We start from the raw sequence: 13,123 nt of genomic DNA, 5'->3' as shown, positions 1-13,123 counted from the left end.
AAATTACTAGATAGACATTTTACGACTTCGGGTGTGTTCGTATATTCAATCTGGAGTGTGCTCTGGGCATTGTCAGATTGTCAGTTCGTAATTTCAGAGCGCACACTGGACGCTCTGGCCGATGAGTAGGGTTGATCCGAGCGTTCTGCCCTCACAACGGCAGTCAAGCACCCAAGCTAACTGGCTAACGCTGGCTAGCTTGCTAGCTACTTCCAGACACAAATGAGAGAACACCTCACTCTGACCATTTTACTCACCCTAGCAGAGCTGGTTAGGCTGTTTTCATGTTATCCAGGGCGTTGGTGACTGTAACTGTGCTTCTGGCAACAATGTAATTATGCTTTTTTGCCAACATTTACTGACAACGGCCATGTTCAACACCGGGTGTTGAGCGTTCGTAAATTCATCACTTATTCTGCACACAGACGAGAGTGCTCTGAAATTGGAGTAGATAGCCAGAGCGAATTAACAATGACCATTGAGAACGCACAACGACTATACCACTTAGCTAAGCTAAGAATCACATATAGTTAATATACTGGCAAGTTCGATGTATTAGTAGCCAACTAACGTTAGGTAGTTAGCTAACATTCCGGTACATATTGCTGTAATGATATGCTGCGTTTCGTAAGGATAGCGTAGCTAACAAATTGTCAGCCAACATAACGTGTACTTTTTTGAAAGTCATTACTTTATTACATTGCTCAACATTTTCTTAACATTTGTCATAATTAGTTATAGCAATGAAATTGTATCCACTCTCGTCAGACTTCGGCTGCATATTTTCCGCCATTTTCTTGAAATCTGTAAATGTTGTAAAGCCACGTCCTCTTCCTGAAGAATTGCATTATGGGCCCTAAAAGCACGGAAAGAGTGTCCACTGCTTGTGTACTTTGTATTTTGGCAAATTTAGTACGACATCCGGGAACTTTTGGCATACTAACTATATCCATACTATGACCAATAAGCATACTACATACTAAATTTACATCACAAATAGTAAGGTTAGTGCGGTTAGTATGAGTATTCGAACACAGCTATGATATTTCCTATTATAGCTACTGGCCATGTTTTCAAGTGCATGTGTAATTCAAGACAATGATACCATATCAGAGGGGGAGAAAAGGGAGTGTAAATGTGATGATAATCATTCAGAATAAAAATGTGTATGTGGGGAGAACATGAATGGCTTTAATCTCCAGCTGGATACTTTATAATGAAACACAGCCATGCATGCTATGGGGGTACACAATTACTAAACACTCTTATCCAGAGCAACTTACAGGAGCAATTAGTGTTAAGTGCCTTGCTCAAGGGTATATCGGCAGATTTTTCACAGTCAGTTTAGGGATTCGATCGAGTGACCTTTCGGTTACTGGTTCAACACGCTTAACCTTGGCTACCTGCCACCCCTATGGTTTGCTGTGACTAAAAATGACCACGACCATTCACTAAAACAATGTTGCCATTGCTCTGTAGTATAAGGCTTTGGATGTTCCCTAGCCATCTTCTGTAGTATAAGGTTTTGGATGTTCCCTAGCCCCCCATAAGAACCTACTGTCATCCCCACAAGAGCTACACTGTCAGCCCCATAAGAGCGTCACTGTCAGCCCCATAGGAACCCGTGTATATCCCCCCTCAAGCCGATACCACGATGGCCCTCGAAGAAATCAAATCAAATCAAATCAAATTTTATTGGCCACATGCGCCGAATACAACAGGTGCAGACATTACAGTGAAATGTTTACTTACAGCCCTTAACCAACAGTGTATTTATTTTTAATAAAAAAGTAAAATAAAACAACAACAAAAAAGTGATGAGAAAAAAAGAGCAGAAGTAAAATAAAATAACAGTAGGGAGGCTATATATATACAGGGGGGTACCGGTGCAGAGTCAATGTGCGGGGGCACCGGCTAGTTGAGGTAGTTGAAGTAATATGTACATGTGGGTAGAGTTAAAGTGACTATGCATAAATAATTAACAGAGTAGCAGCAGTGTAAAAAGATGGGGTGGGGGGCAGTGCAAATAGTCCGGGTAGCCATGATTAGCTGTTCAGGAGTCTTATGGCTTGGGGGTAGAAGCTGTTGAGAAGTCTTTTGGACCTAGACTTGGCACTCCGGTACCGCTTGCCGTGCGGTAGCAGAGAGAACAGTCTATGACTAGGGTGGCTGGAGTCTTTGACAATTTTGAGGGCCTTCCTCTGACACCGCCTGGTATAGCGGTCCTGGATGGCAGGAAGCTTGGCCCCAGTGATGTACTGGGCCGTACGCACTACCCTCTGTAGGGTAACTTCACTGGACCTTATGCAAACTGGAAACCACATATCCTGAGGCTGCATTTATTGTAGTCGGGGATTTTAACAAAGCAAATTTGAGGACTAGGCTGCCGAAGTTCTATCAACATATCGACTGTTGTACTCGCGCTGCTAAAATCCTCGACCATTGCTATTCAAACTTCCGGGATGGTTATAAGACCCTCCCCGTCCTCCTTTCGGCAAATCTGACCACGACTCCATTTTGCTTCTCCCTTCCTATTAGGCAGAAACTCAAACAGGAAGTACCCGTGCTAAGGACTATTCAACGCTGGTCTGACCAATCGGAATCCACGCTTCAAGATTGTTTTGATCACGCGGAATGGGATATGTTCCGGGTAGCTTCCGAAAATAATTTAGACATTATCACTCCCTCCAGGAAATACACGACGCCGCTGTTCTGGTTACTGATGGATTTATTCTTCTACTAAATTCTCCACCGTCATCAATCCACCGTCGAACTGTTTAAATACATTTCAACACATGCACAAAAAACAAGTTGGCGTTCACGTTACAGAAACCTTGCACGTAAATATGCGCGACAAATAATTAACATAATGAACATTTTTGACGACATTGTAGATAGTTTCAGCTTCACTTGTTCCGTGTTCGTATCTAGAATGTTTGCTACTTCTTCAAGAATGAAGGAAGAATCACTTTGTGAATCTAGCAGAGCATAGACAAGAACTTCCTTACTTGAATCACTTTGCGTTGACACATAGACAGGTACTATCGCTGAAGTCTGTATAGTATTGCCATCTTGCACAACTCTGTTGGATGTGGTTTCCTTGATAACCTCTTGTGTTGACAGTAGCTTTCTTTCCTTGCCATAACTTATGTCTTTAGATGTTTCCCCCTTTTGGTTCTTGTTTTGAGCGATCTTCGTGTAGGCATGTGGGATGACGTTTTGAGCAGGTGTCACAGACCATCCGGCTACTGCAGCTCTTGGATTGATGGCCAGGACTTAAACATCCGAAGCACAGTCTTTCATTCTGAATGAACTTGACTCGTTCGGCGACTGTCCTTTCAATGAATTTGAAGCACTTGTGTAAACTGTGTCCTAATTTCTTACATAACACACATGTGACTATGTTTCTCTCACTGATGTTAGTTGTGAAGATCTTGGCACCTACAGTTTGGTTCTTGATCTTTGCTTTATCAGGTTCACTTTGTCGTAATGCGTTGTAGGATGTTATAGGGTTGCACGCAATACTAGCTTCCATCGACAGGAATGTCACAAAATAGTTAAAGCTTGGGAACCTTCTGTGTTCCAGTTGGCATTGTGTGGCCCTTCGGTTCCATCTGCTACTTAACCAGTTGGGTAGTTTGGCAGCTAGTTTTTGATTCTCAATATCATCATTTAGAACCTTTAGACTCTCATTGTGAGCAATAGCGAATTCACAACTACGTAGAAAGTCTACAAATTTTCTTAAGTCTGCACTCTCCTTAGGAGCTAGTTTTGGCCAAGCATGTAATTTGTCTCGGAAGGCCTTGGCAATCACAAACGGCTCACCATAACGTTCCTTGAGCAGGTCCCATGCTGCATGATATGAATCTTCTGAATCGATCAGAAAATAACCTTCTACTGCTTCTTTAGCTGCTCCTCCCACATATTTCTGAAGGAAGAAGATTTTCTCTGCAGCTGGAATATTTTTTCTCTCAATCAGTGTCTGAAAGGAAGACTTCCAATGGTTAAACTTGAGTGGATCCCCACTAAAAATTGTAGGCTCTGGAATGGGAAGCCTATTTGCTGATATAGCCTCATCCAGGACTTTCACAAGCTCTCGTGTCGTTTTGAAGCACACTTCTTGGAGCCACATCCCTTAGTGGTTGTGGGTGCTGATACACAGGATTCACCTGATCAATTGGTTGCTCAAATGTAGGCAGCTCAGACTTATGTGGAGTAAGCCTTTGGTCTGGATACAACTCATTTTCGTCATAGACTTGAAGCGTTGCTCTGGCCGCGTTCAGTCTTTTTATCTCCTCTAAACGTCCAAGCTCTCTTTTTAAGTCTTCTACAGATCTTTTCCTTGCAGCATTCTCTTCTTGCTGTTTCTTTAAGAGCAAAGCTTCTTGTCTCTCCTTTTCTATCTTACGTTCAGTCTCTTCTCTTTCGCCTTGAAGACGACGAGTTACTGCAGCTACTTCTTGCTCTGCAACTATCTTCTTATCCTCAACTTCAAGTCTTTGGAGTTTCTCTTGGTGGCACTCTTGCTCAGCCATAATCTTCAACACAGCCTTTGTGGCTGCATACTCAGCAGCGGCTTCTTGTCGTTTAACTGAGGATACATTAGAGCGAATGGAAGTGGCCTTAGAAGACTTAAAGTCTGGAGATGACACACTGGAAATCGTAGATGCGAATACGGAGCTTGCATCCGGCCAAATCAGTTCCTCCTTTGTTCCTTGAATTTGAGATTGCGCGTTGTGTACAACAATCTTGGTGACTGATATACATTTATCCAGCTTGCGGCGCATCTCGTGAGCTGGGCTGTCAATCCTGCGATATTCTTCATAAACATTATTCAGTTCAGATAACTCTCTTTGAATAGTGCTGCTGTGTTCGTGTAGGATGTTACTTGGATCTTGTTTTGTAACTGATTTCTTAGCCACCTTAGTTAAAACTTTCCAGCGTTCATAAATGCTGTCAAAGCGAATTAGTAGTTCTTTTGTTTTTTCTTTCTGAAATTCTTTTCCCTTTTCCGTTAATGTACGGGCTCTTCCACTCTGTCGAGGCTCTTCAGACTGTACTGCTTCTTGTACAACGCTAGACTCATCTGTCTGCTCTGTCTCTTCTACTGGCTCTACGAGTGATCCTTTACACTGACTCTCTTTACTTCTATGTGACATATTAACTTATTTGAAAGTAACCTGTACACAAGACAGTTGTCTTAAATAAACAGTAGAGTTTACAACAAACATTTTACAAAAAGAAATACTCAAGAGAATAGAATATGCCAAGTTAAGTTATTGTCTTTGAAATTAACCCTTCAGAATAAAGGCAGGCATTATAAATATTTTGAAATGTTGCAGAATCACTCAAAATAACAGCTTTCTTAAATGCACAAACATAAATCCTCTTCTTAAGTAAATCAATGACTTATATTCAATGAAATAAAGAATTATCAATATCGCTAAATCACTTACATTAATGTCTCTTAATATCTTGTTACACACTGTTATGTTACTTGGCTACACACAGCCCTTTGAAGTCCTTTATATTTTCCAATCCTTGTGTCACCTTTTCAGAACACAAACATAAGTGTCTGATTTACGGACGTCTTCATGAAAAAAAAAACGGATGAACTTGTGTGAGTCCTTTAACACTGAACAGTGGCTTATCTGTGAGTCCGTCTTGACGAGCCGTCTTGCAGAGCAGGTCAGGAAACGATCACGCAGACTCGAGTTCGACTATCACTCCCTCCAGGAAATACACGACGCCGCTGTTCTGGTTACTGATGGATTTATTCTTCTACTAAATTCTCCACCGTCATCAATCCACCGTCGAACTGTTTAAATACATTTCAACACATGCACAAAAAACAAGTTGGCGTTCACGTTACAGAAACCTTGCACGTAAATATGCGCGACAAATAATTAACATAATGAACATACCTCGCTGGCTGCACACAACTGAGAGGGAAATGGGTCCACTTAGAAACAAGAATACTTGTAAATAAACACGTCGTTAATTTAACTTATCTTTCAGAGTACTAAACTTTACCGCCGCTACTTTACCGTGATGTCTGGAACTTGTCACCACTAAAAGCGTCGCAACACAACATAGAATGTACAGATAGTTCCTATCACATAAATACAAGCAAAATCAATATTCAAAATACAAGTTGTACAAATAATAATGATATTATGTAAAACCTATTAATAATGACATGAATAACATTAATAATGACATGAATAACATTTATGGCAGTTAAAGACATATACACTGAAACGGTGATGGAGTTTATCAGGAAGTGTATAGGTGATGTTGTGCCCACTGTGACTATTAAAACCAGAAACCGTGGATAGACGGCAGCATTCGCGCAAATCTGAAAGCACAAACCACCGCATTCAACCATGGCAATGTGACTGGGAATATGGCAGAATACAAAACAGTGTAGCTACTCACTCCGCAAGGCAATTAAACTGGCAAAACATCAGTATAGAGACAAAGTGGAGGCACAATTCAACGGCTCAGACACGAGACGTACGTGGCAGGGTCTACAGACACCGACGTCTCGCTTCCAGACAAGCTAAACACCTTCTTCGCCCGCTTTGAGGATAACACAGTGCCACTGACGAGGCCCACTACCAAGGACTGTGGCCTCTCCTTCTCCATGGCCGACGTGATTAAGACATTTAAGCATGTTAACCCCCGCAAGGCTGCCGGCCCAGACGGCATCCCTAGCCGCGTCCTCAGAGTATGCGCAGAACAGCTGGCTGGTGTGTTCATGGACATATTCAATCTCTCCCTTTCCCAGTCTGCTGTTCCCACATGCTTCAAGATGGCCACCATTGTTCCTGTACCCAAGAAAGCAAAGGTAACTGAACTAAATGACTATCGCCCTGTAGCACTCACCTCTGTCATCATGAAGTGCTTTGAGAGTCAAGGATCATATCACCTCTACCTTACCTGTCACCCTAGACCCACTTCAATTTGCTTACCGCCCCAATAGATCCACAGACGATGCAATTGCCATCACACTGCACACTGCCCTATCCCATCTGGACAAGAGGAATACCTATGTAAGAACGCTGTTCATTGACTATAGCTCAGCATTCAACACCATAGTACCCTCCAAGCTCATCATTAAGCTTGAGGCCCTGGGTCTGAACCCCGCCCTGTGCAACTGGGTCCTGGACTTCCTGACGGGCCACCCCAGGTGGTGAAGGTAGGAAACAACATCTCCACTTCGCTGATCCTCAACACTGGGGCCCCACAAGGGTGCGTGTTCAATCCATGACTGCGTGGCCAAGCACGCCTCTAACTCAATCATCAAGTTTTCAGACGACACAACAGTACTAGGCTTGATTACCAACAATGATGAGACCGCCTACAGGGAGGAGGTGAGGGCTCTGGGAGTGTGGTGCCAGGAAAATAACCTCTCACTCAACATCAACAAAACAAAGGAGATGATCGTGGACTTCAGGAAACAGCAGAGGGCTGTATATAACCACCCTACTGTATATAACCACCCTACTGTATATAACCACTCCCTACTGTATATAACCACTCCCTACTGTATAGAACCACCCCCTACTGTATATAACCACCCTACTGTATATAACCACCCTACTGTATATAACCACCCTACTGTATATAACCACCCTACTGTATATAACCTCCCTACTGTATGTAACCACCCTACTGTATATAACCACTCTACTGTATATAACCACCCTACTGTATATAACCACCCTACTGTATATAACCACCCCCTACTGTATATAACCACTCCCTACTGTATAGAACCACCCCCTACTGTATATAACCACCCTAATGTATATAACCACCCTACTGTATATAACCACCCTACTGTATATAACCACCCTACTGCATATAACCACCCTACTGCATATAACCACCCCCTACTGTATATAACCACCCACTACTGTATATAACCACCCCCCTACTGTATATAACCACCCTACTGTATATAACCACCCTACTGTATATAACCACCCCCTACTGTATATAACCACCCTACTGTATATAACCACCCCCTACTGTATATAACCAACCCCTACTGTATATAACCACAACCTACTGTATATAACCACCCTACTGTATATAACCACCCCCTACTGTATAGAACCACCCCCTACTGTATATAACCACCCTACTGTATATAACCACCCCCTACTGTATAGAACCATCCCCTACTGTATATAACCACCCTACTGTATATAACCACCCCCTACTGTATATAACCACCCTACTGTATATAACCACCCTACAGTATATAACCACCCTACTGTATATAACCACCCCCTACTGTATATAACCACCCTACTGTATATAACCACCCTACTGTATATAACCACTCCCTACTGTATATAACCACCCTACTGTATATAACCACCCTACTGTATATAACCACCCTACAGTATATAACCACCCTACTGTATATAACCACCCCCTACTGTATATAACCACCCTACTGTATATAACCACCCTAATGTATATAACCACCATACTGTATATAACCACCCCCTACTGTATATAACCACCCTACTGTATATAACCACCATACTGTATATAACCACCCCCTACTGTATATAACCACCCTACTGTATATAACCACCCTACTGTATATAACCACCCCCTACTGTATATAACCACCCTACTGTATATAACCACCCTACTGTATATAACACCCTACTGTATATAACCACCCCCTACTGTATATAACCACCCTACTGTATATAACCACCCCCTACTGTATATAACCACCCTACTGTATATAACCACCCCCTACTGTATATAACCACCCCCTACTGTATATAACCACCCTACTGTATATAACCACCATACTGTATATAACCACCCCCTACTGTATATAACCACCCTACTGTATATAACCACCCTACTGTATATAACCACCCCCTACTGTATATAACCACCCTACTGTATATAACCACCCTACTGTATATAACACCCTACTGTATATAACCACCCCCTACTGTATATAACCACCCTACTGTATATAACCACCCCCTACTGTATATAACCACCCTAATGTATATAACCACCCTACTGTATATAACCACCCCCTACTGTATATAACCACCCTACTGTATATAACCACCCCTACTGTATAGAACCACCCCCTACTGTATATACCCCCCCTACTGTATATTACCACCCTACTGTATATAACCACCCTACTGTATATAACCACCCTACTGTATATAACCACTCCCTACTGTATATAACCACCCCCTACTGTATATAACCACCCTAATGTATATAACCACCCTACTGTATATAACCACCCTACTGTATATAACCACCCCCTACTGTATATACCCCCCCTACTGTATATTACCACCCTACTGTATATAACCACTCCCTACTGTATATAACCACCCCCTACTGTATATAACCACCCTAATGTATATAACCACCCTACTGTATATAACCATCCTACTGTATATAACCACCCTACTGTATATAACCACCCTACTGTATATAACCACCCTAATGTATATAACCACCCTACTGTATATAACCACCCTACTGTATATAACCACCCCCTACTGTATATAACCACCCCCTACTGTATATAACCACCCTAATGTATATAACCACCCTACTGTATATAACCACCCTACTGTATATAACCACCCCCTACTGTATAGAACCACCCCCTACTGTATATACCCCCCCCTACTCTATATTACCACCCTACTGTATATAACCACCCTACTGTATATAACCACCCTACTGTATATAACCACCCCCTACTGTATATAACCACCCTACTGTATATAACCACCCTACTGTATATAACCACTCCCTACTGTATATAACCACCCTACTGTATATAACCACCCTACTGTTTATAACCACCCTACTGTATATAACCCCCCAACTGTATATAACCACCCTACTGTATATAACCACCCTACAGTATATAACCACCCTACTGTATATAACCACCCTACTGTATATAACCACTCCCTACTGTATATAACCACCCTAATGTATATAACCACCCCCTACTGTATATAACCACCCTACTGTATATAACCACCCTACTGTATATAACCACCCTACTGTATATAACCACCCTACAGTATATAACCACCCTACTGTATATAACCACCCTACTGTATATAACCACCCCCTACTGTATATAACCCCCCAACTGTATATAACCACCCTACTGTATATAACCACCCTACAGTATATAACCACCCTACTGTATATAACCACCCTACTGTATATAACCACTCCCTACTGTATATAACCACCCTACTGTATATAACCACCCCCTACTGTATATAACCACCCTACTGTATATAACCACCCTACTGTATATAACCACCCTACTGTATATAACCACCCCCTACTGTATATAACCACCCTACTTTATATAACCACCCTACTGTATATAACCACCCCCTACTGTATATAACCAAGCTCCAAGTAGGCCTCCTGTAGCTCAGTTGGTAGAGCATGGCGCTTGCAACTCCAGTGTTGTGGGTTCGATTCCCACGGGGGGCCAGTATGAAAAATGTAAGAGCGTGTGCTAAATGACTAAAATGTAAATATAAGTCAGGGAGAGAGAGCAGTCCTCTGCTCCGTAACCCCCACCACCCTACTGTATATAACCAAGCTCCTAGTCAGAGAGAGAGAGAGAGCAGTCCTCTGCTCCGTAACCCCCACCACCCTACTGTATATAACCAAGCTCCTAGTCAGGTAGAGAGATAGCAGTCCTCTGCTGCGTAACCCCCACCACCCTACTGTATATAACCAAGCTCCTAGTCAGAGAGAGAGAGCAGTCCTCTGCTGCGTTACCCCCACCACCCTACTGTATGTAACCAAGCTCCTAGTCAGAGAGAGAGAGAGCAGTCCTCTGCTGCGTTACCCCCACCACCCTACTGTATATAACCAAGCTCCTAGTCAGAGAGAGAGAGAGCAGTCCTCTGCTGCTTAACCCCCACCACCCTACTGTATATAACCAAGCTCCTAGTCAGAGAGAGAGAGCAGTCCTCTGCTGCGTTACCCCCACCACCCTACTGTATATAACCAAGCTCCTAGTCAGAGAGAGAGAGCAGTCCTCTGCTGCTTAACCCCCACCACCCTACTGTATATAACCAAGCTCCTAGTCAGAGAGAGAGAGAGCAGTCCTCTGCTGCGTAACCCCCACCACCCTACTGTATATAACCAAGCTCCTAGTCAGAGAGAGAGAGCAGTCCTCTGCTGCGTAACCCCCACCACCCTACTGTATATAACCAAGCTCCTAGTCAGAGAGAGAGAGCAGTCCTCTGCTGCTTAACCCCCACCACCCTACTGTATATAACCAAGCTCCTAGTCAGAGAGAGAGAGAGCAGTCCTCTGCTGCGTAACCCCCACCACCCTACTACCCTGATCACTATTCCAGGCTTGGGCCTGCCCATGAATATTAAAGCTGCACACAGGCTCAGTCTGACCACGGAGACCAGCGTAAGAGATAGTGCCTCCATTTCAAAAGCCTCTTAGCATCAAACGGAATCCAGGTCTGAAGCAATTTACAGAAGGAGAGAGAGGGTGGAGGAGAGAGGGTGGAGGACGGTGGGAGAGAGAGGGTTAAAGATGGAGAGAGAGGGTGGAGGAATGAGATAAAGAAGGAGAAAGAAGGAGAGACACAGGGAGAGGGCGTTAGATGTTGAGAGAGACTGTACCTTGTACACTGTGACGTTGGAAGGAAGTTTTAGGTGATAATAGACAGTTATTATAAACCAATAAAATGCCAGAGATTAAACACACACACACACACACACACTTTGAAGTCAGATCGTATTTGATGTATTCCATCTGACCTGGAGTAGTTTATACCTCCAGCGAACACACTTCAACATTAAAGTCAATAATTTACACATTCGATTCTAATAGCTAAAAGACAAATAATTGATGGCTAGAGGCTATCGGCAGAGTTGAGCTGAGCCTGAGGTGCTGTACCATACACACATCCCACACAGACATCCCTACTATACACACAGACATCCCTACCATACACACAGACATCCCTACTATACACACAGACATCCCTACTATACACACAGACATCCCTACTATACACACAGACATCCCTACTATACACACAGACATCCCTACTATACACACAGACATCCCTACTATACACACAGACATCCCTACTATACACACAGACATCCCTACTATACACACAGACATCCCTACCATACACACAGACATCCCTACTATACACACAGACATCCCTACTATATACACAGACATCCCTACTATACACACAGACATCCCTACTATACACACAGACATCCCTACCATACACACATACATCCCTACTATACACACAGACATCCCTACTATACACACAGACATCCCTACTATACACACAGCCATCCCTACTATATACACAGACATCCCTACTATACACACAGACATCCCTACTATACACACAGACATCCCTACCATACACACAGACATCCCTACTATATACACAGACATCCCTACTATACACAGCCATCCCTACTATACACACAGACATCCCTACTATACACACAGACATCCCTACCATACACAGCCATCCCTACTATACACACAGACATCCCTACTATACACACAGACATCCCTACTATACACACAGACATCCCTACTATACACATAGCCATCCCTACTATATACACAGACATCCCTACTATACACACAGCCATCCCTACTATATACACAGACATCCCTACTATACACACAGACATCCCTACTATACACACAGACATCCCTACCATACACACAGACATCCCTACTATATACACAGACATCCCTACTATACACACAGACATCCCTACTATACACAGCCATCCCTACTATACACACAGACATCCCTACTATACACACAGACATCCCTACCATACACACAGCCATCTCTACTATACACACAGACATCCCTACTATACACACAGACATCCCTACTATATACACAGACATCCCTACTATACACACAGACATCCCTACTATACACACAGACATCCCTACTATACACACAGACATCCCTACTATACACACAGACATCCCTACTATACACACAGACATCCCTACTATACACACAGACATCCCTACTATACACACA

At 43.0% G+C, this 13,123-nt stretch overlaps 2 protein-coding genes across 2 annotated transcripts in view; both read right to left on the bottom strand.

Annotated features, from left to right (window-relative positions):
- The window catches only part of LOC121567698 (calsyntenin-2), a 405,076-nt gene that overhangs the window by 263,559 nt on the left and 128,394 nt on the right, over nucleotides 1–13,123 (bottom strand). The window lies entirely within an intron of this gene.
- LOC123487741 (calponin homology domain-containing protein DDB_G0272472-like) lies at nucleotides 3,171–6,046 on the bottom strand. Its single transcript, XM_045218828.1, has 2 exons — nucleotides 5,925–6,046; nucleotides 3,171–5,818 (listed from the first exon to the last, which is right to left on the bottom strand). The coding sequence occupies exon 2, from the start codon at nucleotides 5,157–5,159 to the stop codon at nucleotides 4,074–4,076; it is 1,086 nt and encodes a 361-aa protein (XP_045074763.1). The 5' UTR covers nucleotides 5,160–5,818; nucleotides 5,925–6,046; the 3' UTR covers nucleotides 3,171–4,073.

This window comes from Coregonus clupeaformis, chromosome 6 (assembly GCF_020615455.1).
Source record: "Coregonus clupeaformis isolate EN_2021a chromosome 6, ASM2061545v1, whole genome shotgun sequence".
NCBI classification, from domain to species: domain Eukaryota; kingdom Metazoa; phylum Chordata; class Actinopteri; order Salmoniformes; family Salmonidae; genus Coregonus; species Coregonus clupeaformis.
Note: the sequence above shows the minus strand (reverse complement) of the source record. Positions and strands in the feature narration are given on the sequence as shown.

What these genes read in the sequence shown, in the direction of transcription:
- LOC123487741 (XM_045218828.1), bottom strand. Translation starts at nt 5,159, where the DNA reads ATGTCACATAGAAGTAAAGAGAGTCAGTGTAAAGGATCACTCGTAGAG.